Source organism: Vulpes vulpes, chromosome 14, assembly GCF_048418805.1.
Source record: "Vulpes vulpes isolate BD-2025 chromosome 14, VulVul3, whole genome shotgun sequence".
NCBI lineage: Eukaryota > Metazoa > Chordata > Mammalia > Carnivora > Canidae > Vulpes > Vulpes vulpes.
The window spans coordinates 559476-583708 of NC_132793.1; the positions used below are offsets into that span (position 1 = coordinate 559476).

Genomic DNA, 24233 nt, shown 5'->3' on the forward strand with positions numbered 1-24233 from the left:
GGCACGCAGCAGCGCCCGGTGGGTCAGCCCTTGGCGAGGCCTAGGGGGAGCCTACCCACGTCGAGAGCTGGGGGGCAGGTCCCGGGGCATTTCTGACAGCTGGGGACCTGCGCGCTCTCCAAACCACTCCTTTGCCAGTGGGGGAGACTGTCCCTGTTCTTGGTCATCTTTTCCTGCCACACCTGCTCTCAGGGGCCCTTGCGACCCCCGTGACGGGCACGGCAGTGGAGGGGCGGTCAGCGGACGGCGGCTCCCCGCGGCCCTGGCACACAGGGCTGTCCTCCTGGACCTGGACGCAGGCAAGCCGCGGCGGCAGGACGTGCGCGCGGAGCCGAGCGGGCTGAGCACCCCGAGGTCGCGGGACCGAGCCGGAGGGCGAGGACAGGCTGTAGGGCATCAGCGCGGGGCCGCCACGCGGCAGCTGCACTGGCCTGCGTCTCGGGGCCCCGGCCAGGCTGCCTTGCCCGGCCCTCACGGCCCCGGGGCAGGCGTGCGGGTGAGCGTTAGCTCCTTCTGGGGAAAGACTTCACTTAGCCCGGACTGTCCCCGTGAAGCTACAGGTCTCCGTGGGGAACCCTGGCCTGGGGTAGGCGGGAGGGGCTGGGCCGCGGGGCTGAGGCCCCTGGAGAATCCCTCATGCCTGCTCGTGGCCGCAGGTCGCCGGGACTGCGGTTTCTTTCTCCCGGGACCGGCTACCCTGGAAGGCCCAGCCTGGGCCCGCACCGGGAAAAGAGGGCGGGAGCCCGGGGCGCCTGGGGCGGAGTCCGAAGAAAACACTCGCGTGGCTGCTGCTGCCTCTAAAACGTAAGTAGGTTTGTTTCTTTAATTGTGTGTGTGTGTGTTTATAGTCTTTATTAGTGGATAAATATTAGAAAATCATCTCTCAGAAAGTGTGGGCAGGGGCAGGCCCGGCTTGCCTAGCCGACTGGGGGCGCGCCCTTCGGGGGGCCCCGGCCTGGTGTGCAGGGTGAGGCTGTCCCGCCAGGGCTCGTACACCAGCGTGTAGCTCTCTGCTCTCTTGATGGTGAACTTGTAGGAGCGGTTGGGCAGCAGGTTGTGGATGTCGAAGGTGCAGGCGGCCACGGGGATGATGCCGCACTGCGTGCACTCCTGCTGTGTCCGTGGGTCCAGCAGCTTGAAGCGAAGCTCAAACTGCTCTGGTGCCGCTGGCTGGATGGTGACGAACCAGCGCAGGCTGACCCAGTCCTGGTGGGCCACCGACTCCTTTCGATCGAACACGACGGGCATCTTGGTGCTCAGCATGAGCCTGATGTGCGGGATCTTGGTGGCGCCGATGTCAGACACCAGGCGGTGCTTGATGTGCAGACGCCCGGGCACCATCAGGGCCAGGAAGCTGTCCATGACCGCCGACAGGTCGGCCAGCCGCTGCTCCACCAGGCCCCAGCCGGCCACAAAGGGCCGCGGGTCAGGCGACTCCAGCAGAGCGTCGAGCTCGGCGCGGCCGCCGTCCAGCTGCTCCAGCAGGTCCCCGAGCAGCAGGAGCTGGATCTTGGTCTGGGCGGTGCCCACCTTCTTCATGCGCTGGAACTTCCAGGGGTCGATGAGCTGGAACATGGTGCTGGGCAGCACCAGGGGGTTCTGGTCACCCAGGGCCAGGTGCTTGGGCAGGATCTCGATGTAGTAGGAGCACTTCCTGAGCAGCTCCATGCGGGCGTGGTGGCGCTTGAGCAGCTGCGGGCTCAGCTCCGCCGTCAGGAACTCGCGCAGCGCCGCGCGGCGCTCCATGTAGGTCCGCCAAGCCGCGGGCGCCAGCAGCTGCTGCTCCTCCGCCTCGTCCGCCTCCTCCTGGTCCAGGAAGGACTGAGGACTGTCCAGCTTCATCTTGTCCAGGCCCAGGCCTGTCACCTGCAAGTTCATTGTCTGGGGGGGGGGCGGGGGCTGTGAGCTGAAACAGCCTGCGGCCTCCGCCACCCGCCGGGGCTCACTCGGGTCAGTGTTTGTGTGCGGAGGGGGCGGCTCCGGGCCCGCTGCCCTCCATCCTGGGCCCCGGGGCCCGCCCCGCAGGAGCAGCTTATGGGGGAGCACGTCTCTCTGGTAAGGCGCTGCCGGAGGCAGGTGGCCAGGCTGCAGATCCGGGGAACACCGCCCGCTGGGGGCAACCACTCCGCTGGGGAGTCATTGTGATGACACAGGGAGGGGCGAGGACAATGGGCTCTGGGCAGTGCCGAGCAGCTGTGGGGCCTGGCTGAGGCCTCAGGGTGCGCCCTGGGGACTGTTGAGAGGATTCAGTGTGATCCTGTCCAGGCAGCAGCAGACTCCCCGTGGGGGCCACCACCACCCTGCGGGCCTGCTACCCCTCCCTGTCACTGCAGGCCGGGGCAGGGGGCCAGGGCTCACCCAAACACAAGGCCAGCTGGTGCCTGGAGCCAGTGGAGGCGGCGGGGTGGCCCCTGGCCTCAGCTCCTGGTTACTGAGCCCCCACTCTGTGCCTCGACGCCCCTCGGGGCGGGAAGATCCTGGTGCCCCATTTCATAATCGGGGTACCTGAAGCTAAAACGCTTTGTAGCTCCTCCTCAGTTCAGGATCTGAGGCCAGCCGTCAACTCCAGGGCCTGACCCTCCTCCCGTGCCACCCCGCCCCGGCTCCCAGCTCTAGGGGCGGTGGGAGGGAGCTGGCTGGGGCAGGCCCCAGGGGGGCCAGGACCGCCCCGAGGCTGCGCTCCTGGGAGAAGGGCCAGCAGTCTGACGGCTGCCCTGGGCCCCAGCCGCCCCTCAGACGGGGAGACAGCCCCAGGTCTGGGCCAGCCGCAGCCACCCAAGGCTTCGATTAATCACAGAGAAAGTTGGCAGGAGCCCAGGGGGTCAGCGGTTTAGCGCCTGCCTCTGGCCCAGGGCCTGATCCTGGAGCCCCGGGGTCCCGCATGGGGCTCCCTGCATGGGGCCTGCTTCTCCCTCCGCTCTGCCTGTCTCTGCCTCTCTGTGTGTGTCTCTCATGAATGAATGAATAAAATCTTAAAAAAAAGAAAAAAAGAAGAGTTGGCACGTTGAGTGGCTTGCTGAGAGCACCCCGCCCAGTGGCAGGGAGATGCCGACCCCAGTCTGGGCCCTCCCCAGAGGCCAGCCCTTCACCTTCCCCGGGGGGAAGCCAGAGCAGGCCCTGGGCACCAGAGAGGGGGTCTGCGAGGACGGGCCGGGCCGGGGGTGCCCGCTGCTGGGCCGCCCTGGGTCCCACTGTGCCCTCCCCAGGTCACCCCGCCGCCCCGCCCGCGCCCACTTGCCCTGCATCCGGGAGCGAGAGCCGCCCGGGACCTGCTCCGCGCCGCGTCCTGCGGGTTGCCATGGCGACCGCGGCCTCTGTGACGCTCCGCCCGCGGGGCCGGGGCGGGGGCGGGGCGGGGCGGGGCGGGCGCCGCCGGGGCGTGGGGAAGGGGGCGGCCCCGACTGGGCCACCGGCCCGAGGTGTCCCGCAAGCCAAGCCCCAAGTAGGCTCCTGCGAGAGGAGTAAACTGAGGCCGCCCGCCCCTCTGCCCGGCCCTGTCCTGGCGTCGGGTGAGAGGGGAGAGCTGGGGCGCGCTGGCGGTGGGTGACAACTGCCTGGGCAGGTACTCCCCATCCCACTGGACACATGGGGCCGCCAGGGGTCCAGGGAGCCCCTTCCCTGAGCCGTGTCAGCAGCCTGGGGCCTCCCCGCAGAGGTCCCTCTCAGACACCCAGGCGCTATTGGCCTCCTAGGAGAGGATGGGGGTGGGCGTGTCCCCGGGGTACCCTGGCAGCCCCCCAGGATAGGGCACCTGTCTCCGAGCTCCCTGCCAGCCTGTTCTGCATGCAGGGCCTCCCCCCAGCTGCACTGTCCCCTCGGGGTGACCCCTGGCGGGGCAGTCCAGGCCTGGCCCGGAGGCCGCGGAGGTCAGCCCTGGGGGGGACGCAGATGCCAGTTCCGCCCCGCTCAGTAGATGCTCGCCCTTGGTGTTTGGAAAGGGGGTGCCGTGTGAGGGCTGGGGGGAGGCGGCGCTGGAAAGCGGGCAGCGCCAGGAGGAAGCCGCCCCAGGCTGCAGCCCACCCCAGAGAGCCGGAGACCCCTGCCCTCCTGGGCCAGGTCTTGGGTCTCTGCCCTCTCCTTGGTCCCACCCCATTTTTTTTACTTAACTACAAAAACTTAAATTCTTGGTTTTGAGAGAATTGTAGATTCTCAGGCAGTTGTAAGAGAACGATGCTGGCCCAGTTCCCGGAGCGCAAACATCTTTGACGACACCTGGTCGTGCATGGGAGGAGACGCAGGACTGGCCCATCCCGCAGCCCCCCCCACCTTTGGGGCCCTGGCAGAGGGGGCAGTACCAGGCTCCCCTTAGGCTGGGGAGCCGTGAGGGTGGGGGCCTGGGGGTGGTGGGACCCCAGGGGCACAGACCCCACAGCATGTCCTCCAGAGAGCGACCCCCTCCTCCTCCCAGCAAAGCTGCTCGGAGCCCTCACCCGGGCCCTGTGTGCTGCGTGCACCTTCCCCGACATCCTGGGCTAGTGGGTGCCACAGCAGCACTGTCCTCTGGGGCGCCGGGGGCTCCGTCAGTGAAGCGTCCACCTTCAGCTCAGGTCATGGTCCTGGGCTCCAGCCCCCTGCTCAGTGGGGAGTCTGCTTCTCCCTCTGCCCCCCTCCCCACTTGTGCTCTCTCTCCCTCAAATAAAATATTAAAAGAAGCCTGTGCTCTGACCCCTTCCCGAGTCGGTGGGGGGTCCTCCCGTCGCCCCCACAGGGCACCATTCCTGTGGTTAGGGCCAGCGAGGAGGGGAGGCTCGCAGGCCAGCGGCAGAGTCAGGGCTGTGCACGGTGGCTGCCCCGGAGCCCGGGCATTGGAGGGCAGCAGCTAGGCCAGCGGGTGCCAGGGAACTCCGAGAGCTGCCAACGACAAGGTGGACGTAGTGGCTCTTGCTGCCAGGCCCCCTCCCCGGCCCCGGGTGTGTGTGTGTGTGTGTGTGCGTGTGAGCGCAGGAGGTGGCTTGGAGGGGAGGGGCTGCCCAAGAGAGTTGGTCTGGGGGTTTGTGGGTGGGGTGATGGGGGAGGGCCCGGCAGAGAGGTTGTGGAGTGGGGTGCTCCCTGTGAGCCCACTGCCCTCTCTCCCTCTGGGGGACGGGGCCGTCTTCAGCCCCCCTCCCCGGTCCTCGTCACCTGGAGGTGGGCCAGGCATTCTTGGCGAGCCAGGTCCCCACTGCCCAGTACACTGTCCTGCTAAGAAGTGTCCCCACTGGAACCCCATGGAGGCCAGGCCAGAGGACCGAGGGGGGCCCCTCCCCGCCTGCTCTGACCCCTGGACGGAATGTGCTGAGTCCCAGCAGCTGGGACTCTGGGGCTTGGAGCCACTGGGAGTGTCCAGGAGGCATCCGTCCAGTGCTCAGTGCTTGACCCCAAGCGTGGGCGTGGGCAGCACATGGAGGGCCATCCCAGGACCTGGCGAGGCCTCCCTGCGTCCCAGGGGGTCAGAGGCTCCGAGCCTGGTTTCCCAGGGGCGGGGCGGGCAGTCACCGAGAGGCGGAGGCGCCCAAGCTTCAGGTGTTCCAGGCCCTTCCCTCCAGCTGCCGACCCACAGGATGAGGGTCGTGCCCGCCCTCCCCAGGCTGCCTGAACCCCAGAGAGCTGCCTTGGGGCTCCTCTGCAGGGTGCCGGGGAGGGCCAGACTGGAGGGCCGGTGACGTGGGGCCTCACAGGCGGCTCGGGCGGGCGTGTGCCCCGGGGAGCCCCCAGGCTGTGCCCTGCTGCAGCTCCAACAGCCCTGGCGTGGGGCCGTGGGCAACCACGTGGCTCAATCCAGCCGTGAAGCGGGGCGGGACGTGGAAGGGGTCTGAGGCTCCCGCCGGGGTGTGGCCATCGGGGCCCCAAGGGGCTGAGCTGCCTGGGGCTGGAGCCCCCCGCAAGGACCCTGCCCCAGGGCCCCCGGGGCCGCCCTCCCATCCCGCCCAGGACCGGAGGCTGACCTGGCACCGACCCGGAGCACAGCGGGAGGGGGCGTCGCCCGGCCCAGGCTTCCCCGCCGCCCTCTGTGCGCCGCACCCCGCTCCTCCCCAGCTGCTGTCGGGGTGTCGGGCCGCGGGGGTCGGGTGCACGGCCCAGCACCGGGCGGCCCCCGGGGAGCGCTCCTGCTGCTCCCGAGCCCCCGGGACACCGATGCCCCCTGCACGACGTGCGGCCGGGGCGCGGGGCGCTGACCGCACTTGCCAGCGCGGGGCTCCCCCGCCGGCTCCGGGCGGGCAGGGAAGGTCTGCACAGGGCTTTGCGCCGAGGCGCGGCCCACGCCTACAGAACACGCCGCCCGCGCCACGCGCGCAGCTCCGCGTCCTCGTCGGGGGGGCCGGTCTCTGAGGGCAGGGCTCAGGTCAGGGCGGGCGCCCGCGTGCGCTTGCGCGGACGCCGCTTGGGCCCATAGCCCCGCCCCGCCCGCGGCCCCGCCCCCTCCCCGCGGCCCCTTGGGCCCATAGCCCCGCCCCGCCCGCGGCCCCGCCCCTCGCGCTCCATAGCCCCGCCCCTCCCGCGGCCCTTGGGCCCATAGCCCCGCCCCCTCGCGCCCCATAGCCCCGCCCCCTCCCGCGGCCCCCGCCCCTCGCGCCCCATAGCCCCGCCCCTTCCCGCGACCCCTCGCGCCCCATAGCCCCGCCCCCTCCCGCGGCCCCTTGAGCCCATAGCCCCGCCCTTCCCGCGGCCCCGCCCCCTCGCGCCCCCACAGCCCCGCCCCTCCCGCGGCCCCTGGCCCCGCCCCCTCCGCGGCCCCGCCCCGCCCCGCCCCTCCCGCACCTGCTCCGGCCCCAAAGTCGTCCCGGCCGTCGGGGCGCGCGGCTGTCGCGTGCGGGGGCTGCAGGGCCGCCCTGGGCCCCATCCGGCCCGAAGCCCGGCCGCGGCGACGCCGGGGCATGGAGCCCTTCCTCAGGAAGCGGCTGACCTTCCTGTCCTTCTTCTGGGACAAGATCTGGCCGGTGGCGGCGCCGGACGACGGCCTCCCCCGGCTCCCCGAGCGCACGGCGGGGGCTGAGCCCGAGCCCCGCGGCCGCCCGCGCGCGCAGCTGTTCCGGGCGCCGTCGGACTTCAGCGCGGGGGGCCGGGGCGCGGGGGAGCTGAGCGGCCGCCGCGGGGACCGGCTGTGCGCCCTCGGGGAGGACGACGACTACCTCTCGGGCCCGCCCAGCACCGGGCTGGTACCGCTCAGCCCCCTGGCCAGGGCCGCCCCGGAGCCGGAGCCGGAGCCGGAGCCGCTCCCGGACCGCCCGTGAGTAGCACCGCGCCCTGGGGCCGGGAGGCACAGGCTTGAGGCCAGCATCCTGCTCCTTCCTTCCTTCCTTCCTTCCTTCCTTCCTTCCTTCCTTCCTCCACCCCACCCTCCCCCGTGTGCCGGGACCCTGCCGCCTTCCCACCTGGCGGTGCAAGCACGGGGTTGTCCTGGTTCCTGGACGCCCGGAGGGAACGCGGGGATGGCCCCAGCAGGAGCAGTCGGGCTGGCAGGGCGGGGGCCAGACACCAGGGCGGGCGGTCACCCTGGGTCGCGGGCCAGCCAGGCCCTCCTGCTGCCACATGTGGGTTCAGCGCTGGCCCTGAGTGCACCCTGGGGGCCTCTCATGCCACCATGGCCGAGCGTCGCTGCCGGCAGGGCAGGGGTTAGGGTCCTGGGCGCAGCTGCGGGTGAGACGCCAGTGACACGCCGGCCCTGTGGTCCTGGGGCTCCCAATGAGGACCTAGGTGAGCAGGAGGCCGTCCGCAGGCCGTGAGGGCGTGGGTGACCTGCTGAGCTGAGAGGTGCGCTCACCTGCCCCCTCCCTGGACTGTAGGTGCCAGGACTCTCCCTGCTGTGCTGGGCCAGGTATGGAGCAGACAGGGCCCTCCCAGAGCGGGGCACACAGGGGGGCGAGCCCCCACCCCCAGCACGCCCAGGAGCCCTAGGGCCGGCAAAGTCTGCAGGCGGGGGCGGGCTGGCGGACACCCGGCTGTTGGCTCACTAGTCTGTGATCGTGGAGGGAATCGTGCAGGGCGGGGGCTCTCCCACAGGCTTGGGGAGGACGTGACCTTCAGCCCAGGCTGAGGGTCTGCAGCTCGGGGAGCTCCTGGCACAGCCGCTTGCCAGCTCCGGCTGGGTGGACGTCATGCCCCTCCCTGCCTCTCCCCTGGGTGCAGAGGGTCTGCCTGGATGTCGTGGCCACGGCGAGACCTGCTGTCTAGACAGATGAGGCCCTGCTGGGGGGCACCGGGGAGCGGGCCGGCGATGCCAGCGTGCATGGAGGTGATGGCCGGGTGAGAAAAGACCAGAAGCTGGTGAACAGCCAGCAGGGCCAGGCCCGGCTGCCCGGACTTCCCCCCAACACTGGCCTCTTGTCCGTGTCCAGCTGGGCTGGCCTGGGCCCCTCACGTCCTCTGCAGACCAGCATTGGGGTTCAGCCTCGCTCAGGCCATGTCCAGTTTCCCGGGGGCCCTGGGCCTCCCCACCGTGTCCTGGGGGATTTGCATGTGCCACGGCAAGGCCTGGGTCACAGGGAGGCACCTTCTGAGGGGGCTCCGGGCGTCCCTACCCCGTGCCCACCTGCTGGGAGCCTCCGATGGGGAGGGGTGCACAGACCCTCTGCTTGCGGAGCTGCTCTTAGCGGAGGCCACGGGGCTGGGGGGGCACCGAGGCTGGGGGGCGAGTGCCAGGAGGAAGCCGTAATGACTGTTTGCCTGGGCCCAGGATGAAAGGGCTGCCCACACTCGTGGTGTCATTCACTGCAGACACCTGGTCGTCCGTCCCCAGGGCCAGGCAGGCTGGGCAGGGGGAGGACCCTCAACCAGTCTCCTGTCAGCCACTCTCCCGCCCCAGAGACTCCCAGAGGACTTGGCTCCAGGGGCGAGCTGGGGATGGGGACACCCATGCCTCTGCTCCCTGGCCCTGCTGTCCCGAGCAGTCCCTGCAGCCCTTCCTAGGCGGGAAGCCGTCCTGGCCGGTGGGCCCCACGGGGCTGGGCATGCCCATGACTGGCCACCTGGTCCCTTCACAGGGGACACCCTGCTGGTGTCGACTTACTAGACATCAGGCTTTGGGTCCTGCACCCCCAAGGAGGGGTCAGAGCCACCCCCTGGCCCCTAGAACCCTGTGTCCCCTTTAGGGTGGAAGAGGGCCGTGCTCACGGCTGTCCCTGAGGACGGGGTCCCCAGAATCCCTGGGAAGCAGGAGGTCCCAGGATGGGAAGCTGGGCAGGCGATGGGGGGGTGGGGCAGGAGCATTTCCATTTTCCTTCCCAGAACGAGGACCCAGGGATCCGCACCTGCTGTGACTCAGGTGGACTGCAGCCCAGATGGGGTGTCCGATGGGGAAGCCCCGGGTACCCTCAGTGTGCTCGGCTTCACGGGGGCAGCGTGTCCGCGTGGGCCAAGGGCAGGGGCTGGCCTGCACCAGGGGACCCTCAGGGGCGGACCTGCGGTGCCTCCCGCCCGACCTCCAGCTCCAGAGGGAGCTTCTGTGGGCCCCACCTGTCGGCCGCGCGGGGCAGGCGGGCCATGCCCGTCCAGGGGCTTCGGAGCCCCATGCCGCAGTCGGGCCCCGGCGGACCCCGGCCCCAGTAGGGCTCGGCAGTCGGGGCTCGGCAGGGCAGCCCCCGGCCGGGGCCGCCGTCATTCTGTGAGCCCCGCTAACGGGGAATGTCGGGCCGCACTGTCCTCCCGTCCCCTCCCCGGTGACTCCAGAGGCGGGCACTGTGGGGAGGGCGATGCAGACCCTGCCCCGGGACCCCCGTCCCGTCCCCGAGAGCCAGCGGCAGTCGGGCCCCTAGGGGCGGGGGGCAGGGGCCGCGGGGGCCGGGCCTGGCGCTGACGCCTTCTGCCCCGGCAGCTGGTACTTCAGCGGCATCAGCCGCGCCCGCGCACAGCAGCTGCTCCTGTCTCCCGCCAACGCGCCCGGGGCCTTCCTCGTTCGGCCCAGCGAGAGCAGCCACGGGGACTACTCGCTCTCAGGTACGCGGCGGGCCCCCGGGGTCCCCAGCCCCGGCGGCCCCACGGCAGGCCAGGCCCGCTCGCCCCACCCCGCCTGCCTCCATCCACGCACTGCCTGTCGGGGGGGGGCACCCTGGGCCCGCGCGCAGCTGCCCACGCCCCCTCCTTTTCCGCGAGGCTCCAGGCGTCTGCGGGGCGCAGGGAAGGCTGGGCCGCTACCCGGCCGGCGTGGAGGGAGTGGGGCGGCCCGCACACGGCCTTCACCTGTGCCCACTGCAGTCCGGGCCCAGGCCGAGGTTCGCCACTACCGCATCTCCACGGCCGCCGACGGCCTCTACCTGCAGAAGGGCCGGCTCTTCCCCAGCCTGGAGGAGCTGCTCGCCTACTACGCGGCCAACTGGAGGCTGATCCGGAACCCGCTGCTGCAGCCCTGTGTGGCCCAGGTGGGCCGGTGCCCCGCACCTCCTGCCCCGGCGCCCGGCCCACGTCAGGGCAGCGAGCAAGGCCACAGGCCCAGGCCTGTCCGCGAGCAGGACCGGGAGCCGGAAAGGCCTGGGAGCCCCGGGGGCCCGGCTGCGCCTCCACGCTCCGGCCAGGCCCTGCCTGGGCTGGCTCTGCCCCACGTGCGTGGTGTCGCCATCTCTGGGGACTCCCGGGGCTGCGGCGCAGGAGCCCCGGAGGCCCCACTCCCACACCCGGCTGCGCAGGGGGCGCGAGGGCTGGGGCAAGTCTAGGGAGGGGGTGCGGCCGTGGCCCGGGCGGAAGCCGTAGGAGGGACGCCGGGGGCCCTGCGCTGGAGCAGCTGAGCGCCAGCGGCGCCGGACGAGCCCTCGTGCCCGGGCCGGGTGGCAATCTCGTTCCTCTGGTTTCTAATGACAGGCCTGGCAGGGCGGTAACGAGTGTCCGTGGGTGGGTGTCCACCTCCAGCGGGTGCCACCGAGGGCCAGGTCAGGGCCCAGCGCTCCGGGAGAAACCGTCCCTTGTTTCCAGGAAGCGGCAGGCGGAGGCTCGGGGTGCCCCCCGCCCCCTCAGAAGCTCCCCCGGCAGGACGAGTGGGAGCGGCCTCGCTCAGAGTTTGCCCTGCGGAGGAAGCTGGGAGAAGGCCACTTCGGGGAGGTGTGGGAAGGCCTGTGGCTTGGCTCCACGCCGGTGGCCGTCAAGGTCATTAAATCAGGTGGGTGAGGCCCTCTGCCCCTGCGAGCCCCGGGGCGGCCACAGGCTGCTGCGGCGGGTGTGGCAGCGGTGCCCCCTCCCGCAGCCTACATGAAGGTGGCCGACCTCGCCAAGGAGATCCGGACACTCAAGAGCCTGAGGCACGAGCGTCTCATCCGGCTGCACGCCGTGTGCTCGGCCGGCGAGCCCGTGTACATCGTCACCGAGCTCATGCGCAAGGGCAACCTGCAGGCCTTCCTGGGCGGTGAGTGGCTGCCCCGGCCCACCCGCCAGCAGCCTCGGGGGCCCCGGGCGTCCATGCGCAGCCCTGACCGCCGGGCCCCTTCCCGGCACGGCCTTGGGCGGTGCACCAGGTGCGGCCGTCCGAGGCCCAGAGGGGTGGCGGGCTCCGGCCAGTCCTGTGCCCGGTGGGGGCACCGTCAGAGCACGGCGGGCCCAGGCTGAGCTGAGCGCAGCCCCGTGCGGCTCCCTGGGGTCTGGTTGCTCCTGGGGGCGCAGGCCAGGTCACCGTGCAGCACGGTGCCTGCTGTCCCCCCTTAGGGGCGGGGACCCGAGGCACAGAGAGAGGCACGGTGTGCACACCCGGCCCCTGACGGCGGCCTTGCTCGCAGGCCCCGAGGGACGGGCCCTGGGCCTGCCCGTCCTGCTGAGCTTTGCGTGCCAGGTGGCTGAGGGCATGAGCTACCTGGAGGAGCGGCGCATCGTGCACCGGGACCTGGCGGCCAGGAACGTGCTTGTGGGCGACGACCTGGCCTGCAAGGTGGCCGACTTCGGCCTGGCCCGGCTGCTCAAGGTCAGTCCAGGTGGGGACCACCGAGCCCGCCGTGGCTGGGGGGAGGGCGTCGCTCCGCCGCCCGCCCACCGCTCGTGTCCCCTCGCCCAGGAGGACATCTACTCCCCAAGCAGTGGCTGCAAGATCCCCGTCAGGTGGACGGCGCCCGAGGCAGCCAACTATCGCATCTACTCCCCGAAGTCGGACGTCTGGTCCTTCGGGGTCCTGCTCTACGAGGTCTTCACCCACGGCCAGTGTCCCTACGAAGGTGGGCTGCGGGGGGTCTGAGGGAGGAGGCGCCCCTGCCCTGGCGGCCACTGGCGTGAAAGGGCGCCAAGCCTCCGGGGCGGGATCTGGAGAGCCGGGCGGCGTCCACGGCGACCCCGGGGGAGGAGAGGCCGCCCGCCAGCCCCTCTCACCGCCTCCGCAGGGCTGAGCAACCACGAGGCCCTGCAGCAGGTGACTCGAGGCTACCGGCTGCCGCGGCCCGCCGCCTGCCCGGCCGAGGTCTACGCGCTCATGCTGGACTGCTGGAAGGGCAGCCCCGCGCGGCGGCCGGCCTTCGCCACGCTGCAGGACAGGCTGAGCGCGGCCCACGGGCGCCTCCGCCCTGCTCACACGTGACCCGCGGCGCCGGGCACGGGCCTCCCTGCGTGGCCTGTGCCTGCGGACAGTATTGGCTGGATGCATCCGGGGCGCCAGCGGCCTGAAACCGCCCCTGGCCGTGGGCCTCGCACCCTGACACGCCCTGGCGTGCACGCGTGTGCACGAGGAAGGCAGACGCCCACTCACACAGCAGGGGCTGAGGTCCTCGGCCGGCGTGACCTGGTGTCCCTGGAGAGGGAAGGTCCCTGCGTGGGCGTCCAGGGGCTGCCGGGCTGGTTCTGGCCCACAGGGGAGCCCTGCTCCTGGACCCTTCGCGCCCTCTTCCTGACTTTCTGCAGAGTCCCCCTGTGGCTCATGCTGGGCTCCCAGGCAGGCCCCGGGCACAGGGCACACTGGCCCCCCAGGCACAGACCGGTGCTCAAGGCAGCACTCTGTAAACATACGTGGACTCAGACACACGCACAGACACGCATTCCGCGTGGGCCGCGGTCCCCAGAACCACAGCGGGAGTGGGAGCTGGTTGGTCACAGCAGGACAGCCCACCCCGTGGCCCAGGGCCTCCTGGCGCCCAGATCAGGGGACCCTGTTCCCAGGGGGCTGGCCCCCGGCAGGCTCGAGACTCCCTGAGGCTGCGACCCAAGTGGGGGACGTCAGGCCGGGTGGCTGCCCCGGGTGGGAGACCCTTGGATGGGGCAAAGGCCACGCAGGCAGGGTGTCCGCCTCGGTGCTGGGGGCGCTGGGAGCCGGCCTGGCTGTGCAGGGTTGGGCGGGGGCGCGGCTGGATGCCGTGGGGTTCGGGCAGCTGGCAACAACCGGCTCCTGGGAAGGCAGCAGCAGGCGTCCGGGGCGGGCCTGCCCCACCTGGGCTGATCTCCCGCCGGTGTGGACGTCCGGGTGACACACGCGGTGCTGCTTCTCACTCCCCCGCCCGCTCCAGTCACCATGAGATGGTGTCCAGGTCCCCCCCCCCACGACCCCTGTGACGGCAGTTGCGCCCGCAGACGCAGGCCCGGGGGACGGGAGGGGAGAGGCAGGCAAAGCCGCCCCTGCTTCTTGGGCCTCCGTGCAGTTCGGGCCAGCTCTGTACCCTCCCCCCATCACAGGCCCTGCCTGAGGGCGGGCACAGGGTCACCGGGACCCCAGAACGGGCACAGACGCTTCGCAGGGCTGGGGAGTGTGCCGAGGTCACCGCAGGCCAGGGCAGCACGGAGGGAGGGGGCAGGCACTGGCCGGCCAGGCTGGGCCAGCACCCCGCACCTCGGGAGGGTTTGGCCTGCAGCCCCGGGACCCCTGGGTCCTGCCCTGGAGGGTGGGGGGCCTCCGGGTGAGACAAAGGAGCTGGTGCGGGTGGAGCCGGCCGGGCAGTGGCCTCTGAGGGAAGGAACGTGCTGGGCTCGGTCGCGGTGCACTCCTGGCGTGTCACCAGCCACAAGCCAAACGGGTTCGGTGCTCCGGGGCCTCGGGCTGGCCTGGGCGGGGGGCCCTCCGTCCTCAGTACCCTCCTGCTTCCCGGGGTCGCCCACGGAGATCCCGGGAGGTGTGCGCTGAGCGACTCACCGAGGTGCCGGGACGGGTCCCCAGGGCACAGGGGACCCGAGCAGAGTGCCCAGGATTGGGGGTGGAAGAGGGGGCGTCCCCCCCCCCCCCCCCACCGCCTGCTGCTGAACTTCCCGAGCAATACACGTTCCTCTTGACCCGCAACCGGACTGAGCCGTGGTGACTCCGCTCCCAGGACCGCGTCGGGCGGGCATCACCTTCCGCGCCTCCCCGGGCCTGGGCCTCAGCCATCTTCACGCCGACCCCAGGGCGCCCCAGCCCCCTCAGTGGGTGGTGGGTGGTGGTGGCCGGGAGCCCCCAGGGCAGGGAGCGGACAGCAGCGCCCACCTGGGCCTCAGGCAGCGGGGAGCTCGCCGTCCCTCCGGCCCTGCTGGTCCCAAGCCCCCGCAGGTTGGGCCGGGGTGACCTCCCACAGGCCCTGTCCTTCCCCTCCCCCTGCCGCCTCACTCCCACCTGAGCCCCCACGGCTAGCCGGGACCCCAGGAAGGGCCTAAGCGGCTCAGGCCCGGCTGCGTGGCCACGTGGTGGACACGCTTCCCGGAGCAGGTGGGCATGACGGTCGCCCAGGCGGACCTGGCCTCAGCGGGGGGTGGGGGTGTGCAGGCGGGAGCTGCCAGGCCGGCGGGGGCAGCCCTGGGTGCCGGGGAGCCCAGGGAGAGGCCACCTGGTGGCTGCAGGTGTGGCCGCCTCCGCACAGGGGAGCAGGCTGGCTCCCGGGCTGGGAGGGGACGGCTGCGGCCCAGGCACGGCGGCGAGGCCAGGAGGCCAGTCCTACTGCTGCCCCGGCCATGGGATCCCGGGCCAGGCCCACCCGGCGCCCCAGTACGTGGGCCTCTGGGACTTCCAGGCCCCACACGGACCAGGAGCTGAGTTTCCAGGCGGGGGACCTGCTCCGCGTGGAAGTTGGAGGACTGTGGGGGGCCGTGCTGCTGGATGCGGCCGGCGGGGCCCTGGGCCAGGGCTACGTGCCCCACAGCTACCTGGCCGAGAAGGGGACGGTAGAGTCTGAGCCGTGAGTGTCCCCGTGGCCCTGCTGGGTCACCCTAAGGGGCCCCCCTCCCGCAGCCCTCAGGACAGTGTGTGTTGCCCAGTGGCTGGGTCCTGGGGAGGGTCGAGGTGCGGGGCTGCTCCTGGGGGACACGCGACTTCACCTCCTGTGTCCCCTGTTGGGCTGGACGCCCCCGTCTGGTCCCGGGAGGGCTGAGTAGGTTTGGCCATGTGACATCTGGGGACAGGGGGCTGCAGGGGCACGCGGCCCCTCCTCTGGGCTCCCCCACAGTCACTTCATGGTGCCAGGACCCAGAGAGGACACAGGGGGTCCACCACGGGCTCCCAGATGGCCAGCCGAGGGCTGGGGTCTGCATAGGGGTCCGGGGCAGGGACTAGGCCTCTTGGGGAGCGAAGCTTCACTCACCTTCCAAACAGCCAAAACCAGACGTGTGACCTACTTGGAGCAGGACGGCCGATGCGACAGGCCCGTCTGGGTGCGGGGGCTCCCGGACCTGGTGGTTGCCCCACAGCCCGTGGGAGCACAGGGAGCACAGGCCACCCCGGGCAGCCTGGCAGGGGCGTGTGCACGGCCCCCCACACTGCTCCCCTGAGCTCGGGGCCGAGAGCCGGCCTGAGGGGCTCTGTGCCTGCCTCCTGTGACCCGGGAGCTGCTGGGGCCGGGGTGGGGGGGTCCTCCTCCTGCAGGGAGACCGGCAGTGCCATCGGACACAGCACGTTCTCACAAGGCAGGGTCCCGTGACAGCGACAGGGCAGAGCTGGCCACGGCTGGTGCAAAGGCCCTGAGGTCCCCACAACCTAGTGCATTTGAAAAGCAGGAAGGAGGAGGGTGGTCGGAGGGGTGAGCAAATGAGATTCAGGGTGTGCTAACGATCAGGGCGGGCTTGGGGCTCGGGGCCCCAGGTGGGGGCTCCTGTTCATGACACCTGAAGGAACAGGGACCAAGGGCAGAGCTGGGCAGCCACGCCCCGTGGTCCAGGGCTGGTCCTGCCCCGTGTCAGCACGTGTGGGCGCCCGTGGGCCCGTGTGCGTGTGAGCACCCGCCGAGCCTGGCCACGCGGCTGCTGAAGCCCAGACCCCGGGGTCCCACTCATGTCCATGGGATGGGAGTGGCTCTGACCCCACAGGTGGCACAACCTGGGCCCTGGGCAGGGGGCAGCGGTGCCTGCAGCCCTTCTGGGTCACCGCGGCCTTTCCTGGGGTCCAGCCCGGCCCCGCGGCACATCCGGGGTCTCCGAAGGGCAGAGAAGTGGCCGTTGGGCAGGGACGGGATCATGGGGGCTGTGGGTCGGGGAGTCGGGGCACAGCTGGGAGGACGTGGGGTCAGCGGCCCCGGACCGCCCCGCCCCAGGTGGCTCGGCCGCATCTCGTGCTCCGAAGCGCCGCACCGGCTGCAGGCCGAGGACACCCCGGGCGCCTCCCTGGTCGGGGCGAGCGAAAAGCCGGGTGCGGACTACGTTCTCGGGTACAGCCTCTGCGACCCTTGGCGCCAGCCCGTGGCCCCCTGTGGGACTCAGGGTCCCCCCCACCCGGCCCACCCCCTTGGTCTGTGTGTCCGCCCAGACTCCCCCAGGGCGGCTAGTTCCTGGGGTCCTGGACACGAGCGCCTCCGTCCCCTGCAGTGCGGGACAGGTGGGCCGTGCGGCTGCCCCTTAGCGTGGCCACGTCCTCCCGCGGGCTGCCCGAGCTCCCGGAGCATCACCGGACCCAGAGTCTGTCCCACGGCCCGTGGCTGACCGTGCATGGCCCTCGGCGTCACCCAGGCGGGGGTCGGTGTGTCCTGGAGGCCGTGGTCCCCCAGAGCTGGGCGTGGGGGCAGGCGGTGGGGGTGGGATGTGCCTTCCCCCGGGCCAGGGGGGGCCAGCTGTGCTCCCGCCCCGCCCTGCGCCCCCCGTCCTGCGTCCCTCCAAGCCGGGACAGCCTGGGGACAGGGCGGCTGGCTGAGTCTTGTGTGAGTGGCCGCAGCCGAGGTCACTGGCCTGCAGGGGCCCTGAGGGTGTCTGTGGCACCCGGGAAGCCTGGCCACAGGCCGGACCCTGTGTTGCCCTACATTTGAGGGCAGAGGGGGGCCCCCGTCCTGGGGTCAGAGGGGGGCATCCCTGAGGGTGGACTGGGGGGACCACCCCTGGCCTGTGTCCCTGCTGTCCCTCCAGCTCGAGCCCAAGCCCCTGCCCCACGTGAAGGCTGGGAGAGGCTGCGGGGGGGGTTCACGCTCTGCAGGAAGCTGGGGTCTGGCTACCCCGGGGAGGCCTTCGAGGGGCTCTGGAAAGACCAGGTCCGCGTGGCTATCAAGGTGATTGCTCGAGGTGAGTGGGGCCTCGCGGAGGGGGCGGGCGGCCCAGCCAGCCCGGGTGTCACGGCCTGCGTGCAGCACCCACAGCGGGGTCCTCTCGCGTCATTTCGATGTATGTGCTATTGCCTAAATGCACTTATTTAAAAAAGCAATTTTAAATTCTTAATGTAAACGGAAAGCCATTAAAGTAAGTAGAGCCCTAGAAACCTGCCGAGGCCTCTAAAATCTCCTGAAAACTCACGAGGTCCGGATCCCCTTCAGGAGCCAGGGGCTGGCGGGAACACACGTGGGGGATGTTCCGCTTTGCATGTGGCCTGGACGGGCATGGGCCACGTGGGGCAGCCGTGACGCCTGGGGCGGGGGGGGGGGATGGCAGGGCCGGGGCCGCAGCCACCCAGGCCTCCTGCGCCCACAGGTGACCTCCTACACCAGCACACGTTCCAGGCGGAGGTCCAGGCCATGAAGAAGCTCCGACACAAGCACGTCCTGGCCCCGTACGCCGTGGCATCCGTGGGGGACCCCGTGTACATCGTCACGGAGCTCATGCCCAGGGGGAGCCTTCTGGAGCTGCTGCGGGGTGAGCGGCTGGCGGGCGGCACCCAGGCTTCCTCTCTGGGGTCCTAGTGCCCCGTGCTCGCTGCAGGGCGTGAGAGACGTGCGGAGAAACCCCTCGGGGCCCCGTGCCAGGCACAGGCCTCCAGCACGCCCTTCAGGCTTCCGGACACGCAGCCCGGGTCCTCACTGCTGTTCTGGAAGGCGCTGGCCCTTCCTCCGGGGTGTGTGCACGGGCACTCGCCCACGTGCACACGAGTCACAGCCCTCGCCCTCTGGGACCTCATTTAGCACCCACAGCACACACGGCCGCTGCCCGTTAGAGACGCGAGACGACGCGGGTGCGTCACAGGACGGGCGGCGTCCACACGCGCGTGTGCCTGCCCAGACTAGCACCGGGGATGCTGGGGGTCAGGCGCGCGGCGTTCCCACGGGCCCACGACCACGTGCACCAGCGGAGCCGCCTCGCGCGTTCGCCAGCGCTGAGCCTCCGGAGGTCCTCAGCCGTGTCAGCGCTGCTGTGACGGACGCCCCGGTCCTTACGCCGCTCAGTTCCTATCACTTTAGTGTCCACTCCCGGAAAGGAAACTGGGGGGACGGCGACGGGGTGTGAACGGTCCGCGCCTGCGCCCGGACCCGGACCCGGCTTCCAGGAGGGCTGCGACGGGTCCACTGGTCCCATTTTTGCATCAGGCAGCCGGGTCCCCGAGCCCCGGACCGCGGCTCCTGCCCCTGCAGACGCCCACGAGGAAGCCCTGCCCTCTCGGAGCTGGTGGGCCTCGGTCACAGGTGGCCGAGGGCACGTGCTGCTGTAGTCGCAGCACTACACCCACCGGGACCTGGCCGCCGGAGCACCCTCGTGGGGCCCCACACATCTGCAAGCCGGGGACTTCGGGCGCCAGGCTCACAACCAAGGTAGGGCGGGCCGCGGCGGGCGTCCTGTGCCTGCACCGGGGTGTCGGGCGCGGGGGCCGCCCACCCTCGGGGAGGCCACGGGCGCAGGAAGCTGCGAGGGGAAAGGCAGGCTGCCCGGGCCCGGGGGGGGGGGGGGGGGGGGGGGGCGGGGGGGAGGGGGCGCGCGGGCAGCCCGGCCTCCCAGGCCCATCCGCGGACCAGACCCGACACCCCCCCCCCCCCCCCCCCACTCAGCAGCTCTACAAACAGCCGCGACACCGGGCGCCTGACAGGGCCTCCGGCCCACGCCGCTCAGAGCCAAGTTCCCAAGCACGTGAAAGCCACGAACGCGCGCGTCCGCCCCGAGCGGTCACCACGGCCTCCCGCGCTGGCCGCGCTCCCGGCTCCGGAGGTCCCCGCTGACGGCCGGCGTCCAGGCCTCGGCTCCCGGGCTGCTGTCTGGACGCCGCGGCTCCGTGCTCGGCGCGAGCGGGTGCTGCTGGAAGGCCGTCTCCTCGCCCACCGGTGGCCGGCAGCAGGCAGGGCAGGGTCGCACGGCCTTCCCGGTGCCCCGCCCGCCGGGGCAGCCCTGTGAGCCCGCGGTGTGAACACCTCCCCCGCCTCCCGGCGCCCCCAGGGCCCGTGTCCAAGCGCGTCCCTCTGGGGGCACCTGCGCCCGGTCCGCCCCAGCACGCGCCGGCTGCAGGAGGAAGTCTGCCTCTCCTAGGACCGCCCCGACGCCCTCTCCCCGGGGCCTCGCTCCATCAGATCTGACGTCTGGTCCTTCGGGATTCTCCTCCACGAGATTTTGAGCAGGGGGCAGGTGCCCTATCCGGGTCCTGGGCCCCCAGCAGGGTCCCTGGCGGGGGTGGGGGGTGGGGCAGGAGGGTGCCATCACCTGGACTCGGCTCGTGCACCAGCCAGCCCTCTGGGGGTGTTAGGACTGTGTGCAGGGGTGCAGCGGGCAGGAGCTTGGCCCAGGGTTTCCCACCAGGGTGGCAGTTGGCAGTGTGGCTTCCTAGGGGGGAGGGGAGGGTAGGTGGGCGCCTGCTGCTGGCCCCCGCAGCCCCTCTCGCCGTCCCCCCACAGGCATGTCCAACCACGAGGCCTTCCTGAGGGTGGACTCGGGCTACCGCGTGCCCTGCCCCCCCGAGGGCCCACCCGCCGCACACAAGCTGATGCTCTCGTGCTGGCACAGGGACCCCAAGCAGAGGCCCTGCTTCAGAGCCCTGCAGGAGAGGCTCTCCAGTGTCACCAGGTACGAGGACCCACTCTGAACGACCCCCTCCTGCTGCAGCCGTGGAGGCAGCTGGCCCAGGACCTGGGAGAGGGGCCGGGTGCCACCCTGGGCCTCAGATCAGGAGTACGGGCAGAGGAAGGTGCTAACATGCCCCTCGGGCCATGGGCCCGCCCTGTCCCGGCGCAGCGGAGGCGTGGCCCCTGCTGTCCTCCTGAGACTCCTGGACGGTGCCGCAGCCCTCCACAGCCAACGCCAACTCCAGAACCCTCCAGCGCCTGGTTACCGTCCTTCCTCACCCTGTGCCATGTGGCCCAAGCCTCCTCCTGACTGGGGGGGGACGACAGAGACTTCCCAGGACAGACTGTTGGCTCATGGGGCTCTGCTGTCTGCCAGCCGGGGCTGGGCGCCGTCCCTTCCTTCCTGCCACGGCAATCAGCAGCTGGAGGGCCTCATCTGGACACAGCCTGGGCAGCTCTCAGGCGACCCTCTGGGGCCCCTACCCACCCCCGGGTCCATCTGATGAGGTGGGGATGGCCTCCCTAGCCAGCCTCCTCCTGCCTGGACAGAGCAGCCAGGACGGGGCTGCAGCCCCATGGAACTGCAAGCTCTGCCCACACCTGGGACTGCTGGTGCGCAGCTATTTATAGCCCCCTACGGGGAAGAGGGGCAGGAGCGCAGCCAGCAGAGCCCCTACCTCCCTCCCGGGGCTGCCCTCTCCTGACCAGCACAGCCGGGCCAATCTGTGCTGGCCACTGTGGTGTGTGGGCACCGCTCGTGCACTGGCACGCCCGCCCAGGAGGACACGGGCACAGGCTCCCCAGGTCCCCGGCTGGAGCTGGTCCACAGCTGGGTCACCTGTGAGGAATGGGGCACCCCCTGACCCCCTTGCTGCTCAGCGTTAGTTCTGGCTCCCTGTACCCAGGATGTGTCCCACAACGGCCTAGCAGAGGCACCACCGTTATAGGAAGGCTCCTGGAGACAGTCGGGCCCTGTTCCTCCCCGCAGTCACGGGTGGGGGGCAGGGCACCAGCTCCCTCCAGCCCCGGGCCCTGAGGGGAGGCTCCCTGCCCAACTCTGGAGCCTGCTCTCCCAGGCTCCCACCCCCCCTCAGCTGCCAAGGCCCCACACTTGTGGAAGCAGCTTCCCTGCCTGAGCCTGGGCCCCACCTGGCAGGGGGCTCCCCAGTGAGGGGCCCTGGGAAGGCCCAGGGAGCAAGGCCAGCTCCTGGCCCCGCCAGGAAGGGAGGCTGAGAAGGGTCTGGTGACTTCAACCCCAGGCCGGGGGCTCAGGGCTCAGGGCTCACGCACACCACCAGGGCCACTGGCTGCTTGGAGTTTATTTTCCACTTGGTGCAAGGCACAGTTCCAGGGTGTCGGGAAGGCCTGCGTGAGGCTGGGCAGTCAAGGGTGGGATTCTCCCGACTTCCCTTTCGGTGTTGTGCTGTTTTGATACAAAAGAACCCAACAGCTTGTGGGGGCTGCAGCCTGCCTAGTCCATGGGGGGGGGGGGGGAGGGGGAGGGGAGGGGGAGGGGGGCCAGGCCCTGCGACGAGCCGGGCGCCTCCGGAGCCGGTGCTGGCGCTCAGGACGGTGCTGGCCCGGGTGGGCTGGGCCAGGCGGGCGCCGGGGCTGCTTCCTCACGGCTTCCAGGGCCGACTCCCGCGCGGTGGCCGTGGGCGCGGGCGCGGGCCGCCCGAGGAAGAGGCTCGCCCAGCAGGGCCCGGGGCGGCCTCCCCCGCGCAGTCCGCGCCGCCCCACGCGCTGTCACCGGACGCGGAGCCCAGGCGGCCTGCGGGGGGCCGGGTCAGCCTGCGCCGCGCGCTCCGGCCGCACGGGCGGGCGAGGCCGTACTCACGCCGGTAGTAGTCGTGCGTGGCCACGAGCGAGCCGCCTTGGGCCCCGCAGCTCCCGGCCGCCGGCCCCAGCGAAGCCGCTTGGCGCGGTCCCGCCGGGCCGCCCCGCCCGGGCCCCCACCTCGGCGGCGACCCCTCGCGGACCTCGGCGCGCGGGCACAGGTGGCGGGGACGGGGGCGCCGGGCCACGGACGCCGCGGGCACCGGAGACCGCGAGGGCCGCGCCGCCACCGACGCGCCGCCTGCGCATGCGCGGGCGCACCCGCTGAGCTCGCGCCCCGGACGGAGGGGCGCCCCGCCCCCGACCCGCGAGGCCCGCCCCGTCCCGCGAGGCCCCGCCCCCGACCCGCGAGGCGCTGTCGCCTCCGTCCGTGAGCCCCGCCCCCGACCCGCGAGGCCACGCCCCTCTCCGAGGCCCCGCCCCCTTCGTGAGCCCCGCCCCCTTTCGAGGCCCCGCCCCGACTCCGGTCAGCCCCGCTCAGGCCGAGCCCCTCCCTGCGAGGCCTGGGTCCCAGCCCGCCGGCTCTGGGGGAAATCCAGCCCCAAGGCTCCGTCCCTGGGGAGGCCTGACCCGGGATTAGGGTGGTTAAATGACCCTCCTACCCGGTCCTGGAGCGGGGCTCTCCCGCCCTAAAGGAGGCCTCTCCCCCATCCCACAGCAGGGCTTGTCCACCTTCCTGAACCCTAGCAGTCCTCTGGGATCCGGGACCCCAGGTGGTCCAACCTGCCTCCACCTCTCCCACCCTTCGGAGGTGGTGGGGGCGCAGGACCGTGGCCTCCTCTCATCGGGCCTTCTCCGGGGATGGGGCCCATCCCAGTCTCCCACTCTGAGCAGGCCCCAGCAGCATAGCCTCCCCGCAGCCGTGGGCACCGGGTGCTCCCCAGGGGTGCTGTGTGTGTCGGGCCCTGCAGCTGGGCCTGTGGTGGGCACAGCCCTTCAGGACATCAAAGTAGGTGCCCGTCCCGTGCGGGTGTCTCGGGAGCTGACTCCCCGGCGGCCAGCACAGCGTCAGCCTTCCCACGAGGCACGGGGTGCAGAGAGGGTGGGAGTGGAGGGCCGCAGGGGCAGGGAGGCTCGTGTGCACGGTGGCCATGTGGGGATGCCTCCCCTGGCGGGAAGCACTGGCCGCCTGCTTGGGGCAAGCCCAGAGTGTTCCCCTGCAGTGAGGGGGCCTCAGCACACCCTGCTGTGTCAGGAGGACGACTGCCTCTCCTGGTGTGGACATTCGGCCCTCCCCAGCCCCCGCCCGGCCTCCCTCTGTGCAGGGGGCCAAGTTCTGCACTCGGTATTCCTGGCCCTGGCCGGGCAGGCTCTGGAGGAGGAGGAGTGCGTGGGGCTTCAGGGAACAGCCCCGAGGAAGGTCTCATGAGCCTTTCCACTGGGCCCGCCACATCTTCAACCCCCCCAGGACCCCTCCAGGATTCCTGGGCCTCACTCAGCAGACAGGAAGTCGAGGCCTCAGGAAGGGAGGGGCCTGGCAGCTGCTGTGGAGGACCCCCTGCCTGGCTGGGTGGGGGTCACGGCTGCAGACTTTCCGACCGTGCCCCCGCTTGGGCAGCAGTGTGGCCCAGGGCACCGTGAGGGGAGCTGCAGGCTGGGTAAGGCTCACTGCTTCTCCACCTCCTTCATCTCTTCCCCGTGGACCAGTCCCCTGCTGCCAGTCCCCTGCTGGCCCACGGGGAAGCGGACAGGTCTGTCACGCAGGGGGTCAGCTGGCTCGCACACGCAAGGGGCACAACACTGCCAGGCCTGTGCGTCGGGGCAGGTGAGGAAGCTCCTGCCCTCCGCGGGCTGTGCCAGAGGGTGAAGATGCTGTGGCAGCCCCAGGGCGGGAGGCGCACAGGCCCAGGCCCCAGGAGCCCTGGGGAGCAGCGGGCGAGAGGGGCCCAGCGGCAGGGTACCCGCTCCGCTGGTCCTGCAGCCTGGGCCCTGACCCTGGGAGGCCCTGATGCCGCAGCCTGCACCTGCTCCCCTCGGTACCCGGGCCTGGGGCTCCCGGGGTCTCCTCGCGCCGGGCCTAGGCCTGGGCTCCTGCGGGCAGAGGCTTCTGGGAGAAGGGCAGAGGGGCCAGGCTGGGGGCCTGACACCCCCGCTCCAGAACCTCCATCAGAGGGGCAGGAGCTTCGGGCACTCACGGGAGACACGAGGCGAGTTCTCAGGCCAGGCCTCTCCCTAGGCTGGAGCTGGGACGTCACGTGTTCTTTTCCACGTCCCAGAGCCTGTCACACAGCCACGTGGCATTGCTCCGTCTGCTTTGATGAGATCTGGTGGCTCTTACGTGGTTTTTTTAGCTGCAGCCGCCAGGCCCTTCCTCACCCTGTTGAGGCCACGGGACACCCCGCCCTGCCCGGGTGCAGGCACGTGCTGGTGGGGACGCTGGGCCGAGCACCCTCC

At 71.4% G+C, this 24233-nt stretch overlaps 3 protein-coding genes across 4 annotated transcripts; 2 read left to right on the plus strand and 1 right to left on the minus strand.

Moving 5' to 3' along the window:
• Nucleotides 1–795: 795 nt before the first annotated feature.
• FNDC11 (fibronectin type III domain containing 11) lies at nucleotides 796–3353 on the minus strand. Its single transcript, XM_026015187.2, has one exon. It carries the CDS (start codon nucleotides 1876–1878, stop codon nucleotides 877–879), a length of 1002 nt encoding a protein of 333 aa, XP_025870972.1. The 5' UTR covers nucleotides 1879–3353; the 3' UTR covers nucleotides 796–876.
• Nucleotides 3354–6749: 3396 nt separating this feature from the next.
• SRMS (src-related kinase lacking C-terminal regulatory tyrosine and N-terminal myristylation sites) lies at nucleotides 6750–14579 on the plus strand. Of its 2 annotated transcripts, XM_072735326.1 has the most exons (8): nucleotides 6750–7207; nucleotides 9791–9912; nucleotides 10171–10334; nucleotides 10882–11065; nucleotides 11150–11308; nucleotides 11676–11857; nucleotides 11948–12104; nucleotides 12267–14579. In XM_072735326.1, exons 1-8 carry the CDS (start codon nucleotides 6855–6857, stop codon nucleotides 12458–12460), a joined length of 1515 nt encoding a protein of 504 aa, XP_072591427.1. In that variant the 5' UTR covers nucleotides 6750–6854; the 3' UTR covers nucleotides 12461–14579. The 2 variants fall into 2 exon arrangements, with proteins under 2 accessions (XP_072591427.1, XP_072591426.1); XM_072735325.1 differs by having other exon boundaries at nucleotides 9791–10334.
• LOC112932200 (protein-tyrosine kinase 6-like) lies at nucleotides 12521–21652 on the plus strand. Its single transcript, XM_072736401.1, is given in 11 exon segments — nucleotides 12521–12560; nucleotides 14175–14389; nucleotides 14583–14849; nucleotides 14851–15011; nucleotides 16359–16740; nucleotides 17070–17313; nucleotides 17716–17903; nucleotides 18506–18624; nucleotides 19002–19239; nucleotides 19474–19582; nucleotides 19836–21652. Coding segments are annotated over 11 exon segments (2151 nt in total). The 3' UTR covers nucleotides 20024–21652.
• The last annotated feature ends 2581 nt before the right edge of the window (nucleotides 21653–24233 follow it).